General features: G+C 36.8%; 1 protein-coding gene and 1 non-coding gene across 6 annotated transcripts in view; one reads left to right on the top strand and one right to left on the bottom strand.

The window, feature by feature from the left end:
• LOC124165736 (rab11 family-interacting protein 4B) overlaps positions 1-19363 on the top strand; it is a 569850-nt gene that overhangs the window by 447860 nt on the left and 102627 nt on the right. For all 5 annotated transcript variants that reach the window (XM_046543222.1, XM_046543223.1, XM_046543221.1 and 2 more), the window contains one exon: positions 9979-10014. In XM_046543222.1, coding sequence (XP_046399178.1) covers positions 9979-10014 — 36 coding nt within the window. The remainder of the gene's footprint in view (positions 1-9978; positions 10015-19363) is intronic.
• Positions 12918-12991, bottom strand: Trnan-guu. Its single transcript has one exon. It is a non-coding gene; the product is annotated as a tRNA-Asn (tRNA).

Genomic DNA, 19363 nt, shown 5'->3' with positions numbered 1-19363 from the left:
AAATTTAAAGAGGTTTTATTTAAGCGTTTGATCCCAATAATGCCCTTTTTAAATATTGTTTTAAATTTCATTTTAACTGAGTAAATCTATCTTCAGAATTACCTAGTTCCTTGGTAGGCTTTCTTTCATCTAATGGTAATGGACTACACCTTTAAAAATTTTTCTACATAACTGCCGCATCTATTTAGGCCCTTACTATATGCTGCGTAATCATAAAGGCGACAGATAAAGTGAAGTATGTGGAAGTTACGATAACTCCGAATCTATCCTGGGTAACACATGCATAAGAAATATTTGTGGCAGTACCCTTAATAAGCTAGGATTCTTTAACCGTGATGTGGGAAGATTTTCGGACGAAAAAGTAGAAGAGAGCTGCTATTTCACACTAGTCCGACCACACCTTGAATATACAGCGAGAATATGGGATCCGGCGCAGAAAGACTCTATTCGTGAACTTATTTAAAACACAAAGGAAAGCTGCACGATTCGTCAAAAACGGCTACGGGCGTAAAGAAAGCGATATACAAATGTTAAGAGAATTAGTTTGGGAGCCGCTGGAGGATCTGAGGCTGCGCACTAAGCTTACATTGCTTGAATAATTGAAAATGGAATATCTTTGAGTGCAACTCGGCGAACGTCTTATTAGAGCACCACTACATTTCCAGGTCCGACAGAAACGGTTAATCAAGAGAGATATTTTGCCGAACAGATATATAGGCATGGGATTATTATTAAATAATAAAAATATTAAAACTATCAATTATCTAAAGTTATAAAGGAATAAAATACAAATTTATTTATGCTCTTGTACGTATAGCCAAATATTAAATTAATTAATTGCTGCAAATTATAAACGGCCAAAATAAAAATGTATTCAGGCCCTTCTGCAAATAGCCAAATATTAAATAATAAAAATATTACATTAATTAAATCCTAAAAATTATAAACGGCCAAAACGCAAATGTATTTAGGCCCCTACTAGAAATAAACCCCCACGTGCAAATATGTAATTATAAAAGTCACTCTTAATTTTTTTTTCTATATCGCGGTGGTTTTGCTCATGTAAATGGAGTGTAATGACCATACCAAAATCTCCCTCAAGTACAAATAGGGTATTTAATTGTTAAAATCAATCTTTATTTTTTCATATATGAAGGTGTTTTATTCGCCTGAGAATGAAGTGGAATGATCAGTTGCGCAACTAGGAATATGGTTCGGGGGGGGGGGGGGGGGGGGCGGCCGGGGGGGAGGGGAATGAGATGGCCTGGGGTGACGACTCCCCCCTCCTCCCTTAGGGAGCTCGGGAAAGTTTTTTAAAAATGACATGCGAGGGAATACATTTCACATCATTTTGGTACTAAAAATTTAACTTTAAGCAGATGCAGTTATTATATGTCAAAACTAGACAATGGTTTTTGAATATTTTTTTTATTTCTCCGAGGCTTTGGGGATGGGGGAGGGATGAGGGGGATCTATCCCCCTCATCCCTCCCCCCTCCCATAATTACGCCACTGGGAATGATAGTTCCCAAATCTCCGCTACTCCTATGCGAGTTTAAGGAAACTTATGAGTCGTGGAATCCGGAAGGAGTGCCTGTTTTTGGGGCGCGCTGCAATCCGTGGAATTCCCGGCGTGGCAGGAATTCCGACGCTTGTCTTCGTCGGCTCGCGAAAATTGCGCGCGAAGAATGAAGTGCGCCGCCTGTGTTTCTCATCTCGACGGAGCGGAGTCCTATTCCACGTCTTGCACGCCCTTGTAGGTGAATTTTATGTCTTGAAGGCGGTTCCGACGCGTCTAACGGTACAAGGAACAATAATTTAATTCCTTCTTGAGGTGCACATTGTTTTGAAGCATACGTAGCTTAAATGCGGCACGAAGCCCTCGCAAACATTTTGCTGGATACTTTTTGCAGTTGCCTACCATGAAAGCGGTCTTTCTTGGTTATCCAGCCTTTTTGGCATTTCATTTAATTCTCTAGATTTTTAAGGGCATCAAATAATTAAGGTTGGACGAAAATTTGCGATAATTATTGTCTGAAACAATAAATCTTTGAGCTTTATTAAACGAGACCTTTGTGCGCATATCAGCAATACGATTGCATAATCTCATCCATTCTGAGATTGTTTCAGACAATTATAATTCTACACTCCAAAGCACTAATTTTGATCATAATTACGAGCATATGCGTAAATATTTGGGTCTAATAAGTTGAAAAAATGTGTTCATTCTTAAGGATTACCTGTTCTCCTTCAAGATCCGCAGTATACTTTTCTCAACGGATCAAGTTCACATCCTCTTCACTTACAGAGAAATTCATAATCTTAAATCCGCGTCCATTATTTGCAGAAGCAAATCCACGTAACTATATATCATTATCACCTTCTTACCGGCTGAGATATTTTTGGAACTCTCTTCCTTCTCATGTTCGTCAGTGCATAAAGGTTCAATTATTTAAATCGCGTATTAAGCAATTATGCTAATTATAATTACATTGGCAGAACGTTGTGGGCAAAATTATGTGTAGGAAGCATATAAATTTCCATGAAAGGTTAAGAAAAGTCAGAACGTTAAATAAGAAAATGATTACGATTTTTATTTAATTTTATAGTTACCATGCAAAGTGCAGTACCGATTGTTGTAATCTTTATTGTAAAAATGGGCGCAGTCCTAATTTGTGTAGGACCGGCGGGTATGATTTTCACTGAGGGTAGATTGTAATTTCTGAAAAAAGTGCCCCAGTGACCATTATTTAAATTTGCCACCACAATTATGAAAAATTGTGCTCAATTGTACGCATTGGCTTCTAGGTCCCTCAATTGTTTGTCTCGTTAGGACGTGAAGAAATATTTGTGAACACCATGGTGTCTCCTGTTCCAAAATTCTTATCGTTAGGTAGAACATATGCGGAAGGTGAAAGAAAAACATGTTTGTCGTCGTCGGGCATAACCATTTTCTAGATTATCACTCTTAGGATTTCCCCCTGGGATCTTTGCTTGTCATCCAGTTTCAGAGACGCCTGGGTAAACACATCTGCGTCAACTCCAAGTGCGAGTTTCCAAGTTTTAAGGAGGGCATCTTTGTCGACCGGCTCTGTCGCTGTTGGAACTTCTGTAGTTAGTTCTTTGGATGGGATTTCTTTTTTTTGTTCCACGAGAATTACTGAAATAATTTCTCTTTGTTTCGGGGGAACATTCAACTTCGCGACTCGGAGAGTTTGCGAGAGAATTTCCTAAAAAAGAAAAAGTTTCAAGCTTGTTCTTTGCTTACAATTAATGTAAGGAAACGAAGAAGTAAGGCTAGTTTTACAAACGAAGGCAGATAGCTGAAAAGAATAAGAGATGGGGACAGTGAATAACTTCATTTTTACTGGTCCTATTATGCAGCATGGACAAGGTTCATTTTAAAAAATAGCATTGCATAAATAGATATTAGTTTATATCTACATCCCATAATACCATATTTCTCTGGAACTGAAATTTACTCTAATGAAATAGTAATAGTGCCCACTATGTGGAATTACGTTTATTATAACATTAGCTTTTATAATCAAAGAAAAAACTTTCACAATCCGGACTGTACAAGTTTTTTTCTATGGCCATTGTGAATTGTAAATGTTATTGTTATAATAAACTGAAAATTACCGATGCCATTGAGAGAAACTGGTTGATACTAAAATATATTTTTTCTTACGTATTTGATGAAAATGCTAATTATGTGTCTGATTTGGAGTGTGATTTACGTTGCGGAAACATTAACGTTGAGAAAAAAGGACAAGGAGAGAATAAAAGCGTTCGAAATGTGGCTGTGTTCGAGAATGCAGAAGGTAAAGTGGTTCGAAATGTGGGCGTGGAAGAGAACGGAGAAAGTAAAGTGGATAGGTTGGAAGACGAATGACGAAGTGTTAGACATGGAGGGTTTAGAGAGAAAAATTTTAGGTGACAAACGGGAAAGAAAAGAAAGGGTTTGGATGGAGAAAGTACTAAGCAGGGATGGAATGTTGAAAACTGCGGTTCAGTTAGGCGGGGCAGTGAGATTTATAGACGAAATGAAATTGAGTAGGTCGCAATAGGATTTGAAGAGAGAGTTCAAGATTTGAGTGGTCATTGGTCGCTGAGCAACATATCGATGGCTAAGTCCTAACTACACGTATCTAAAAAAATAGCAAATTTTCAGGAGAGCAAAAGAAAGGATTTATATTTTTAATTGTACACTGAAATGAAAAACCAAAAATTCATAAAACTGATAAAGAAGCATACATTTGCAAATGAAGAGTTGATTTTTGCTTGAATTTTACTTTTTAAATGTCATTACACTTTTGTTAAGATACCTGTCTAAAAGCCGGCCAAATTTTGAGATACGAGTTGTTACAACTTATTGCCATCGGTATTCGCAATAATGGTTTGTTTTCACCGGGAAGAAGTAATCACCTCCCCTCCTGGCTAATGTGGGTGTACGATTGTCTAGCCCGAGGAGACTAAGTGCCCCGCCATTATCGATTATATGCTGTGTGGAGGGGTCCTTGTCTCTTTCCCACCCCCTGTCCACCCTCTATAATTCGCCCGCAGCTAGCTTTCCTCACCGAGTGGAAGGTTTGACCTCTTGTCTGCCAAAAATATCCCTGCGACACTCATCTCCAAGCTCAGCTCCCTTGATGCACCTTCTGCAATCCTTCTCTGCAAACTCTGGTACCGTGCGATATTATTATCGAAAACAGTTGAATCTGACTACTAAACACTCTACTCTAAACAATGCAATGATGATACTCCCTCGCAGAGCGAATCCAACAAATTGCGCATAGGACCATCTAGAAGAAGACCTCCAAAGTTGCGCTTCATTTTATACATTGGACATCGCGAATGAATTCATTTAAGTCAGCTTTGGTCTTAATCAACAACCTCTTCAACTGTATGCGAGCTGACTTCGTGTAATTCCCTCATGGTTTATCAGATACCAGCAGGTCACCCTGCGTTGCTCGGGAAGGATAGTACCCACAGAAGTGTGATACTTGTACTTGGAATCCATGGTCACATAGCAGGATTTACTAAGCTGAACCTTTTAGTAATGTTTGAGCGAGGGAAGAGGTGTGCCTACGCGATAGGATGTCCAACCACAGAAGTCGTATGACGTGACTCAACAAACAGTAATGACATAACGACGCAAAGGACGCCTCGGACGCAGCCAGAAGTGGCACTACTTGGTTCGGAAGCTTGATATTCACATATGCATTAATTTTGGTTGCAATCCGTGTAGCCATACGGAAACGCATAGCAGTCAGACAAACAGGCATCCTCTTATGTATCGATACCTCCTCTGAACGAACGCTCAACAATCGCCCACCGAATAAAATCCGTCATCTAGCAGTCCTAGCAGCCCGAAGCGTTTGTGCAGTGGTGGCGTCGATGTATATAAGTTGATAACTTTGTCTATTCGATACTTAATCTTTGGTACGCCGCCACCGGTTTTAGCGCTCCCGTGTGTTTCCAATGACCCCTTTTATGTAAAAAAAAATCCATGCTAAATAAGTTTTTAAAATTCGAACAAAATGCCTAAAAATTAAACCAAAATTAAAGCTCTAACTGTAATTTAAACAAATAAGTAGACTTAACAGCTGATTCTCTCCTGCTGTTTCTCAAGCTCCGCCCCGAATTATTATCCCACAGAATTGTACCCTATCGACTTGTCGTCGTGGTCTCAGGGGACTGCCAGCAGTCCTCCCCGTAAATTGGAGACCTCACTCCTGGGAGGTACCCTAAAGGCTTGACAGTGGTTAAGAGCCCCCCATGCAAATGCGACAAGGGACCCTTTAAATCGTACCAAAACAGCCGCGTCTGATAATCCGACCCTTGAAACCCTCTACCCTTCTCCCTCTCTCTCTCTGTCCCTGTGTAGGTACCCCTGAACACATCAACCCTACCCTTGGCAGTGTTTGCATTTGCTCGCTCTGGACCGTGTTCCAATTCAGTTGCGGCAGAATCCAGGTACAGAGAGAGAGAGAGACCAGACCGAGAAAAATGTCGGAATATTGCCGAACCCTCGCCCGTTTTCTCCACCAATCTTCTTAGTTGCTGAAAATCAGTGGAGAATTAAATCGAAACTTGAAGCACGTACGTGGTGGAAGGGATCCATGTTAATACTGAAAGACGCTTTGTTTCTTCCACAAGTTTATTTTAAAAAATCTATTTTATTACCGGTTTTGATAATGGTGTAATAGCCGAAACCGGTAATAAAATAGAAAAAATTTTATAACCTTGTGGAAGGAACAACATTATTAATCAGTGGAGATTCTAGGATGGTCTAATAGGGTAGTTTCCTTCATCAAAGAAAACGAAAGGCATTAATTGCGATTCGTTACCCACCATTAGTGTATTCATTGTGTACAAATTATTTGGTTTTAGAAACCCCAGTTTAGACGAATGGCAACGGTCAATTTTAACCGCATTTGAAAAAGGTCAGATTGGCGCCCATGCGATTCCACTCCACGTGACGTCACAGGGACCTAGCTTCTATACGAGTAGATAGGAGTTTTACATCATCTGAGATTACCAATGCATGCAAGAGTCACAGAGCTCAGGGAAACAGCTAATAATCCTTACTCGGGTACCTACTCTGTTACCTGCTAGCATCCTGCGTCGAATCAGCGCTCAAAGCCTCGCCGCAAGGTCACCTCACACGCCGACAGCGGGAACCAGAATGACGTCACACGGCGTTTTTCCGGCATTCATACTTAGCCGTCGCGTTTTCGCGCGCTTGAAAATTTTCACTTTTCATTTAATCGCTAAAAATAGATATCGTCATTTAAAAATCTAAAAGCGTGAAATACGTACTCCAGGAGTCTTTCGATTTAGGCAATAGAAAATAATAGGAAACCACCCTATTAAATCGAAACTTGAAGCACGTACGTGGTGGAAGCGCTCCATAATAATAATGAAAGACACTATGTTTCTTTCACAAGTTTATTTTAAAAAATTCTATTTTATTATCGGTTTTGATAATGGTGTAACAGCCGAAGCCGGTAATAATATAGAAATTTTTTTATAAACTTGTGGAAGACACAAAGTGTCCTTCATTATTAATCAGTGAAGAATCTAGAAGGATGGTCTAATTCTCCCTATTCTTTCACCAAATCCTATATAAAACATTTTTGAGAGACCACTAGTTACTGCATAATACCTACTTCATTTTAATATTCATTTGTCTAAAAATTTGAACATTTTTTCATTAGCTTAATTCTCTTGACCTCAATTTTTAACGTTGTTTAGTGTCTTCGAATGTAGGTCTTTAAGAATTAAATTGAACACTTTTCGATATATTTTTATAGCTTCATCAGGGCTCTTTTTGCTATGAATATGATTTGTTTATTTAAATAAATTATAGGCAAATCATATTCATTTCAAAAAAGCCCTGAAGAAAGTATAAATATATATACCGAAGCGTTGGCCAAAAACTTTGCCTTTAATTCCTATTGGCGCATACTCCAAGACATAACTCAATATTATTTTTTTATTTGTACTTGGGTAGTTGGCGTCATTTGGTTCATGCTATTGGATTGATTCGGAGTACTCCAATTTTCCTCATGTTGATCTGTTTATCACTAATTTCATAATTAATAACCACCAGAATACTCAGTGGCTAAAAGCAGTGGCAGATCTAGGAGGGAGGGCCAATTCCCTCCATGGTTTCCCCAAATCCAATAGAAAACGTTTTATAGTGTCTAATTGCTACTGAAAACATATTTCAAAAAAAAATCTAAAACTAAGTCTAAAAATTTGAAAAATTTTACTATCATAATTTTTACACATTATTTGCACATGGGTGATTGGCATTATTTGGTTAAATAGTGGTCGGCTTAATTCGGAATACTCCAATTTTCATCATGCTGATGATCTTATCATGAAAGCACAAATAAATATGCCGCAAATGGTAATTAAGGTGGCACTTATATTCCCCCTGCATTTTCCTCAAATCCTATTGAAATTTTATAGATAGGTACTGCATAAAATCTACTTCATTGTAAAAATGAAGTAGTTTAAAAATTCGAACATTAAAAAATAATAATTTTCATTTACATTAACCGGGGAATGAAACACTCCAATGGCCGTAACAGGGGACCTCGTCACAGGTATAAACAAAACACTGCTTTGGTATGCTGGAACGGGAAGATTAACAGCAGTGACCAACCCTATTTCATTCCCCAGTTGACCTTCAGGCCGTAGAGCTCACCTTTTATCGTTCATTTTTGTTCCCTCACTTTTATAAATTGGCTTGCACCAATATGTTTCTCAGTCCACCATTTGTTAATTTGTGTTGTTTTTAAAAAGTATTATTCGCGAGGTAACGAATTCGAGTAAATATCGAATAAAATTCAGCTTCGAAGCATCAATACAGGTTAATGATCTCCTCTTCCCGCCCATCGGTCTGCCATTGTTACGTGCCCCCTCTGCCATCGGCGTGCATTCCTGCGTCCACCCCTCATTAATTCACTTCCGCACCGTGACGCCGACATCCTAGCTCCACCTACCCCACCATTTCCTCTCCATCCCTCCCCTCCCCACCTGATAGGTTGCTATATACTTCCCCTCACGGCGACCGACGCGACCAAAACTGGTACTGGGAGTCTTCTTCGTGACGGTACAATCGTCGTCATTCGAAGGTGCGCAGGGAATACTGCTCGTATTCTTGTTACTGATTCTGCGTCTTGCCCGTTTTAGAATGATATAAATTTTATAAAAATATATCCCAGAGCGGCTGCGGAAGCGCCAAAAACCGGAGGCCAGCATTTAAACCCCAAGTTGTGCATTGCTAAAAATAAAAAAAATTACCCCTTTATTTAATTTGCGGAGTTAGGAGTGATGTGTCTTACATTTGACAAGTGAGACATCCATACTCTGAGCAGTGAAACTCCCTTAGCCGGGACTTGAACCCGCGACCTAGGGTTTTGGTCAGCGAGGACGTCACCCCGCCACCGCAGAGGCCGGCAAAAATGTGTACTACCCGAGAATCGAACCCGGGTCATACGAATCGGAATCTTGTATGGCACAAGCACCTCAGAAGTGGACGTTTATTTAAGAATTTATTAAACATACGAAATAACGACAAATGAATACTCTCTCACGCTTGACGAGTTGGGCAATCACACACATTTACACCTTCCTTGGTATCATTCGTGGCATCAAAGTAGCCTAGTATGCATGCTGCATGATTAAGCAGATTTTTTTCGGTGGAAGCAACTTTCTTGCTTTTCAAAGAATAATATTTTTTTCTTATGAAGAATATGACTGATACACAGATGTTAAGAATACCGCCCATAAATAATGAATGTCTCGTTCTATTTCGCTCAAATATTGCTATAAATTTACTCCTTTTAATTTAATTATATCATGAAATTACTCTTATGGCCAACAATTTATTTAGCCGTTGTTCTTAACTACTATGCTATAATTTTGCTTTCAACCCTCCTTCAGTTAATCTAACGATATTGATGTATATTTTATTCTGGTTTCGGCAGTTCTCTCATTTTAATTGAATCATTCATATTTTTATTTTTAATATTTTTGTATCGATTAATTTTTGTGATTTCTTTCCTGTCCTTGTACATATTTAACATCAAATTTTGGATCTTGGAGTGTAGGTATAAAAAATAATTGAATTCCAAGTTTTGCCTACATTTCGGTTAATTTATAAATCATCATCTGGGATGGAAATTAAATTGATTATATAATTTGGATGAATAAACATAATAAATGGCTGCAACAATTTTTTTACGATTTTATAATCAAAAAATAAACATTCTGTTTTAAATTAACTAAAATAGAAAGACTATAATTATGGCATGCCATTTTGCAATGTTAATTGACGGTAACTAAGGTAATATATATTTAATGGTAAACCGTCAATTTTGATTAATTAAATAGTAATGAATTTGTTTTAATTTATTAAACTCATTTTCTGTCACTAATTGTCTTTTCTTGTTTCTTCTAGCACCGGGAAGCGGCTTGGTTCTAATGCCTTAGCGAGGTAATATTCACCATCCGTCATTTCTTGGATTGCTGTTTGTATGCATAAGTATCTCTAATATTAAATAATCTTAAAGTAAGCTTGGGAAAGTAGTTCTCTTCATTTGGCTATTGATAGCGTTTTTCATTGGCGTGTAGCCTGAGAAAAATTCCATGCTCCCCGCGTTAAAAATCGCTGGTAAATAATACCTAATTGTTTTATAATCATACCGGTTATATAATGCCTTATTAAAACTTCGCGGGCCATCAAAATCATAGTTTAATTATTATTCCGTTTTAGGCCAATAATTTATCGAGCCGTTATTCTTAACTGCTATGTGATAATTTTGCTTTCAACCCGTCTTCAATAATTGTAGATAACGGTTGAATCAAATTACGGTTAATGCTAGACAGATGTACAAAAATGTTAAGACAACCGTCAATAAATAACGGAAGTTCTCTTTGAGATGATATTTCGCTCAAATATTGCTGTAAGTTTACTTTTTTTAATTTAAATATCTCATGAAATTACACATATTTACGTTCGACGTACTACCGTGCCTGAGTGAACATGAGGTTTGCTGGAGGGTTGTCGACTGATCGTTTGATTTACAATGGCAAGGTGAGTTTAAGGCGATTTACTATTAAATTGGTTACAAGCCTCATTGAGAGTGGGTTTTGTCATTATTCATATTAGGATGTACAATATTTGGACTACTATATTGATAGTAACTGGTGTAGAATTTGGTAAATCACAGACTTTTAATAAACTGGTATGCGATATTGTTAACTTATTGTTAAATTCAACTTTATTTACTTAAAGTAAACTCATATGTGGGCAATGTTAATTTATTACTGGTCTGCGGTTCGTGGCTGTAAAAATACATGTAGTATTTTAGGCAAATATGGTTAAATTATCAAAATTGGGGAGTTGCTGAAATATGTTGTTTGTGGTTCTTTGCGATGTTCTCAGACGTCCCCAGGTGGCTAAACAATGCACTTCGCACGGTTTGTATGAGCGCTATGTGATATCTAACGGGTGTGTTTTGTATCGTATTCCAATAGCAAAAGATCGCCATGCCTCCTGCATTTTTTTGCTCTTTATTCACCTTGCTAATCCGGTTAAGGAAGCAAGTCACCTATGTCATAATCCTTTTTGCCGTTTCTTAGTCCCGTCTCCTCTATATATATATATATATATACTCTCGACGCCAAACGTCAACCTCGTCAATTTTTTGGATCCAATGTATTTCTGGCTAGAGATTTCCCCTTTTCCTCCAGGAAGCCCTCGAGCTATTTCTGCAGTTGCATGAACTCTTCTTTCTCTAATCAAATAAACTTGTGTGTGCTTGTGTTCACGGGACGGTGGAGCTGACTTCACAGCTAAGTAAGCAGAGTTAATATGACTTGACTGCTTTTCTTGACCTCTTATTTAATAATAAATGGGGTGTAGACCTAGTTTTGGGAAAATAAAAATGAAATTTCTGCCGAAATTTTGGAAATTATTTTCCTTCGTCGGGGCTTGAAATGAAAATAATTTTGAGATATATAAACAACATATCGATGGCTGAGTTCTATCAACACGTGTCTCAAACTTAGGCCGGTTTGAGACAGGTATCTTAAACAAAGAGTAATGACTTTAAAAAAATAAAATTCAAGCAAAAATCAACTCTTCATTTGTAAATGTATACTTCTCTTTCAGATTTATGAATTTTCGGTTTTTAATTTCAGTGTACAATTAAAAATATAAACCGTTTCTTTTACTCTCCTGAAAAGTTGCTATTTTTGAGATACGTGTCGTTAGAACTTAGCCATCGATATGGGGTATTAAATTTTTCAAAAAATAATCACCTAATTGTGCGTTAAAAAAATTCGGAATAAAATTAAAAAATTAGTTTCTTACAAGAAAAAATAAATTTGTCAATAATTTTCAAACAGGTGTTCTAGTAAGTATGTTTTTCTGGGTGGAAAATTTTCAAATGCGCGCGCTACTTAGTTCTCATTATCCTTTAGATTTTAGTTGTTTTTTTCACTCTACTGCGGCCATTTTGATAGTATTTATCAAACTGGTTTATTAAATGCAACCGAAATATTCAATGTTCCATATGAACCCAAAATTTCAATGAATTTTATCAGAAACTGATGTTTCTAAAAAAAACTTTTTTGGGTTTACTGATTTATTAACTTTTATTTTCTTACTTTTACTTACCTATTTACTGACTGAAGTTTTATATGTAAATACTCGCCTTTTAGTGTTAGGCTTTTCACCATTTTGTTCCTATTTCATTTCTGCTTCTTTTGTTCGCATTGATACTTTTTTTAAATGATTTTCTATCATTCGCCTTCCTTTTAATGATCGTAGCGCCGCCGTAGGATTTTGGTGGTCTTTTTTGAACCAATCTCCATATTAAATTTTAAAAGAATAGGTAGATAAAAAATAGAAGATTTAATGTTTTGTCAATATTTCCTAGATTTTCAGACGATTTTAGAGGGGGTCGATTCTATGACTTTTTGTCGTATCTCGTCTCGTTCACTCCAAACATTTGTATGAGTGAGTGAGTCAGTCAGTGGTCGGAAGTGGGTTTTTTTAGTATATAGATTACCCTGCAGCCATTTCCCAAGGCCTATCCTGGGCAATTACGGATCTCCCGAAGTTGGGGAAATGTGCAAGGTCCTTAATAGCTTTGGCTCAAAGTGTTGTAAACCTTTGTGTATAAACAGCATAAACTCTTGTCAGTTTGTCAAACTGTCTTGTAGGAAAAGAAATTACAGTTCAAGACGAGATTTTCCTTAATTTAGGTATATCAACCGGTGATTCGTGTGTTGACAATGAATGCCATCAAATAACAAAAAAACTTTGCTCAAGTGCGACTGCGTTTCATCTTCCAAACAGAACTAAAAGAAAACGAACCAGTGCAAAAACAACGCCCCCGGGTGGGCTCGAACCACCAACCTTTCGGTTAACAGCCGAACGCGCTAGCCGATTGCGCCACGGAGGCGATGATGAGGAATAGCTTACGTGAAAATAAATATCCTGTAATTTTTCGGTGATACTTAACCTTATCTTGATTAAAAATAGATTGCAAATTTAGAGTTTCGACGATTTTTCTTGTTTTTTTTACTATTTTAGGGGGGGTGGCTTTTTTTCGTATGTCTACTCGTCCACCCCAAAAATTTGCGTGAGTCAATCTGTCAGCGGTCGGAAGTGGGTTTTGTAGAGTATACGTTCTATACTACGATCTAGTTATTCTAATATTTTCGAACAATAGGTTATTTTCTGTTACAAATATGCCAATCCTTACGCTTTTCCGGCAAATGGGCATATCTCTACACAAACTTTATTAATAATTTGAACTATATCAGTACTTTAATAATTTCTATCCCAGACGCCACAGAACCCCCCGTATCTAATTCGTATGTAGGTAGTACCCATTGACTACGGGGATACTAGGCCGCTTCGTCACTTTTCGGTAATGGATAATATTCATTCCCGGCCTGTCGACGAAGCGCGTACGTAGCATGTGAATGTCCGCTACGAAGCGCGTTCGAAAGGATACGAAGCGCGCAGGAACACAGCACTTAGGCTAATCTCAATCGATTAGGTCGAAAATTAGATACATCGTAACTGGCACAATCGAAAAATATATCGAACGCAGCACAATCGATAACTACCTACCATGGCCCTTTTACACCCTTGGCCCTTTTATGAGGCAGGAAAGAAAAAAAAAACACAGAAATACATTACCGATATTATTTATTTTCTTTAGTCAATCACTATAATATTTCCAATTTTCTCTTCTAACCCACATCTAATTTGGCGAAACAATTACTCATATTCTCTTTCGAAAAGAAAATTATTTACAAGAGGACCGGCCGATACACAATAGCTATCTTCAATACCTTCTCCGATGAACGTTCACTATCACAGCAATCCACTTGCACAAAACAAATCCACACCCACTTTAGATCTATATGTCACTTCTGCCACGATGTCTTTCTTCTTGACGACAGGTTACTGCGAAGCAATGGCACCTTCCTCCAATCTGGGCGCCTTCAATTCAACAAGAATTTTCTCCCCGTCTTCTCGTCCAAGACCACAGATTATTTTCTGATATCAGAAGGTGTGATGTGAAGCTCGCACACCTGAAACTAATAAATAATAAAATTCAATGTAACCTACTAGGTACATATGTCGTATTATTGATAATTGTCACAGTTATTGTATTAAGGTAGGGCAATAGTCACAACACACTTATAGAGAACAACTCACTAGTGTACTTCCTTTATTAGAAAACACGCACTCCACGCACTGATAAACATTGTAAAACAAAACACACACTAGAATAGTGCTACCAACCCTACTTATACAAAATATCCACTGAGGTTATTGCCAACCTAAAATACATTCCAACAACATCATTTCCAATTTTTGGTATTTCTGCATGAGAAATCAAATTACTAGGCTCGTAAATATAGTAAACAGTTGTATACCTGAATACTTTTTCAAACTATAGCATAAGATAATTTGAAATGATGAAAGCCGACGTATAACAAACCATTGGCCTTAGAAACAATTTTCGATTCTATAAACTCGGCTGCTAATTCCTTTTTTCTCCTTTAGCCACACGTTCACCGAATGAATTAATGCAAAAAAGACTACTAAAATGCAAGAATTTTCAAATGAATTGCTGCTATAAAATTTTGAATCACCATTTTCAGTACTGAAGTTATGCATCAACATCCCGAAGCCACTAACTTAAAATTACATCCAAATAATTACAGCGAGAAAGAGTACATACCTTACTGTTTTTCGTAGGGGTGAAATGTTTTCTTCTTATCGCCCAAATACACTTCTTCTTCAACTCAGAATCTTTTGGAAAGCTAAAACTTGAACCATGTCCCGGAGTTGATCCTTTACAACCCGACAATACCACAGCCACCTAGAGAAACTGTCACGCACGAAAGGCATTTTAAACAAAAATACCTCAAAAACACGTTTCTGAAGCCCAGTGAATGAAATTAAAAAATAAGGGAAACTTCACCATTACCAGACACACTATTATTCACCAACTTAACAGCAAAAATCCCTGAAATGTGGTGAGACGTAACGTTAACCATGCGATCTACAAAGCCTTATGCTGGCTTGTCATCGGGCCTTCTTTAGGAGGATATGGCACCACCCGCGAAAGAAAATAGTTCCAGACCGAATACAGTTTTATTGATGAGATACACTTTTATAGGTGCATATGAATTTGCCATTCCTCTTGTATCTTTTTTCTTCATTAAAGGAAATAAGAAACAAAACTTTTTAGTAACTTCCTAATCGCGATTTCTTGTATCCACTTATATCTTGATGGTCCACCTTCGTATTCAGATACGTAAATTCCTGTGCCGTCTGGGATGTTCATTATTTTTTATGATATTACTTTGTTTTATCTTTTACTGCACGGAAAAAAAAGATTTGATTAAAACTATTGAACTGGTGTGATAGGGAGTATTTTTGTTAAATATACTTAAACTTTGATGCAAATTATGAAGCACTTGATTTATTTTACCAAACGCTAGCGTGAGCTCTTGATATATTTCATCAAACATTTTGGTATTGCATAATTTGGTCAATTGTACGGAGGAGTTTCGTAAAAATAACCGAATTAATTCAATACGATTCTGAGTTGGATAACTTTTATCGAAGTTATGATTAGTTTTACGAAGGCGATTGCTTGTTTGGTAAAAATTATCAAACTCTACATTGCTATGCAAATTTGGTTTTATAGAATTTACCAAGTGTTTCGTAATCTATCGAACGGTCTATCGTTCCTCTTATGTTTATACCAATACACATTTGCAGTTGAATTATTCTTAAACAGGCCTTACATAAAAGATAAGTTGGTAGAAATGATTTTGTTTTCATTATTTGTGATGGCGATAACGTTTTCATTTTGTTTACGTTCATTTTTCTGTTTTTTCCTGCTTTAAATTGCAATACTACCCGTTAGCTGGTGCATCAAAGACATTGATTGAATCGCATATTATCATAGATATTAAAGCTGTAAGGAGATGTTTGTGTATTTCGACACATTAAAACTTTAATTAAAGGTCTTCCTGAGGTATAATCATTCGCGATCATGTTTAATAACATGTGATAAAAGCCGTGATACTAGACCCAATCCATGCTAAGGATATCACCCAGCACGTTAAAGCCATCTCTATATCGATGTAATAAGCCTGCAAATAAAGTTTTCTTGCGCATCTGCACTAGATATTCATATGGAGTAACTACGCAATGCAATTGTGTGCATCAAGTATTCCTCTTAAGCATACAAAGGGAAACTGTAATCACACCTTATTCACATTTCAAAACAAAGGTTAAATACTTACAATAATAATATATTAGAGCATTTAAGTTGGCAGTTATTATAACAACCGATTTAGACTAGTTGTTAGAGTCCGCTGCTACCACGCGGAGGGCCCACGTTCAATGCTTCATGCAGGCTTGTTATTTTTCCACTTTTTTTTTGTATTTTTTTTGCAGAAACTTACGCCAAACTCCTAATTTTATTATTTTCAATCATAATAGTGTTTTCTGGGTTTAAAATCTTTCACATGTGCACGCTACGTCGCTTTTATTACCCTTTCCATTTTGATAGTTTTTATCGAACTGCTGTAGCCATTTCGGTAACAATTGCCAAATCAGTTTGATAGAATTTATCAAACTGGTTTGGTAATAATTACTGAATTTTTCAATGTGCCATATGAACCCAAAAGTTTGATAAATTTCATCAGAATTCGATAGTTCTAGCTAAACTTTTTTTTCCGTGTGCTTCAAAAAGTTTTCATGCATTAATTTAATTGACTATTGAATTCTTTGTGAAAATTTAGTATTGGTTTAATAGATGAAAAAATGGACTTCACAGTCTAAATATCTCCCCAATTGAGTATTTTTGATTATTTTTCTTATTATTTTCTAAAGTTAAGAGGTCCTTCCCATTATTAGACATTATGATCACAATGTCCTAAATTTTGCTTACTCTTTACGTATATATACCCTAAATTATCATAATATTTACCTTAATTTATGCATGCTGGCATTATCTATGAGTTTAAGCAGTCGCAAATTTTACTCGAAAGTATTCCAATGTTTACTTTAAGATAATATTCCAATTAAGTTATGCTTCCTTTCAGATTTCTCCAAAGTTGTTCGGCTAAATTTATTTTTTATTACATTTATCGACGTATTTTTGTTAGTATGATTTCCCTGCTTCTAATAAGATTGAAGAAACACGATTTTTCCAAGAAACAGTATAAAATTCTCTATAAAGTGAAAAAATAGCTTTTTAATACTCGTAGAACCTAGGCACTAGGTCCCGCCTTATTCTCGGAGTGGTGAAAAGCTTATTTTTTACTTATTAGTGTACTTTATACTGTTCCTGCAAAATGCGTTTTTTTCTAAAAGAATCTCGATTTATTTTGTATTGAATATTCTCTTTTTACGGACGGATGGTGTCCTAACACGCCTAATATAGTAGTATGTAGTATAACTCCAACAGAAATACCTATTATCTTAAAGTTAACATTGGAATACTTCGAGAAAAAAATTGCGACTGCTTAAACTCATAGATAATTCCAGCATACATAATTTAAGGTAAATATTACGATAATTTAGGTTACATATGCTTAAAGAGTAAGCAAAATTTACGACACAGTGAGTACAGTGTCTAATAATTGGTGGGGGACCACCTCTTAACTTTAGATATACATACGAAATAACAGCAACATCAATCGAATTGGACGTAAAATAATAATGAGGGCAATGTGCCCCATTCTTTGCGAACTGGTTAAATTGGGCATTTGTGTGATATTGCCCAAAATATGTTGTCTACTCTCTCTTTCTATTTTCCAAAATCTTATACGTACTATGATTAAGAAATTCCACATGGTTTAAAGAATCATTACGTGCTCTTTACGTTCATGGCAGAATCATTGCGTTCATGGCTGTAAAGTTTAATGGCGAAATATGTAGCTCCCACAATAATTATGATTGAGGAGAAAACTTTCACATTTTTAAAATGAGGAATCTTGAAATTCGATTTCTCCTAGAAGTAGCTCTGGGTTAGAAATGGTTAACGGTGCTGTTAATTCAGTTGTGAACCGTATTTTTTTCGTTTTCACGAGACATTTTTATTCGTGAGTGTATTTAGTTAATCATTGCAGTATTTTGCCGCATTCAATTATTCAAGTTGAATTTGAGGTTAATAGACTCACCGGTCATCTTTCATTAGAAAAAAAGTGGGTGCAAGTTATGAAATCACCATTACATGGACAGGAGAGAGATATAGTAAATAGGCGTTTCTTAGCACCTACATGCACCAAATACATGTCGCGAATACATCATAAATGCTCATCTATAAATTATTCCGCAATTTTTTTGGGGGACTTTTGCGTGGGGGGCGTTATAAAAGGGTTCTCCTGGGGTCTGAACCTAGTACCCTTTGCCCAGTAGTTCAGCCGCCACGATCTTAAGCACCCTTTCGCCTTTTTCGCTACAAATTTGGAGGAAGAGTGTACCCGACATATTTTCAGCTCTTTGGCATCACTGGAAATATTTTGGTATTAAAGAACGACTTAGTCAGACACGTAGTCCCCAATCCCGAAATGTTTTCCTTTGTGGTGACTGCCCGCAATACATCTGCTGAGGAGTCCTATAGCAAAGGAGCATTTATCCTCTGACACTCCATTTTTCGATGAGCATAGATACGTTTCATAATTCCTGCCGATAACAGACGATGAATTTCGCTTTCTGCATTATGGAAACGAAAGATATAGCTAATTGAATTAAATGTATGAGGTTCCTATATGTGCAAATTTGCGACAACGTTTAAGTATAGGCAACCCGGATACCTCCTACGCAACCCCGAAGCAAACGTCTGTCCATATGCCTGACTGATGTCGGAATACTTGTTTATTCCATTCTCTGAGGCGATGTCCCGGCTTTCCCATTAAATAAATACTGTAATTATAACTGGATAACATAGAATTGTAAGTATAAATCATTTCGACTATTAGGAATAGTTTAGTGCAAGATCCACTCCGTATATAGCAAACTTCGACCCTAATACGCTAAACAGCCTGATTTCAAGGGCCTCTGTAATAAGTCATTGTCTATAAACAAATTCCTAAAGCAGTGGCGAAACTATGGGGATAGATCCTCCCCCCCCCCCCCCCCAAAGCCTCAGAGAAATTTAAAAAAAATATTTAAAAACATTGTCTAGTTTTTACACATAATAACTACATCTGCTTAAAGTTAACTTTTTAGTGCCAAAATGATTCAAAATGTATTTCCAGGCATGTCATTTTTCAAAGTCTTGATAATG

Source organism: Ischnura elegans, chromosome 9 (assembly GCF_921293095.1).
Source record: "Ischnura elegans chromosome 9, ioIscEleg1.1, whole genome shotgun sequence".
In the NCBI taxonomy this organism is placed as follows: domain Eukaryota; kingdom Metazoa; phylum Arthropoda; class Insecta; order Odonata; family Coenagrionidae; genus Ischnura; species Ischnura elegans.
This window is presented reverse-complemented; position numbering and strand designations above follow the sequence as displayed.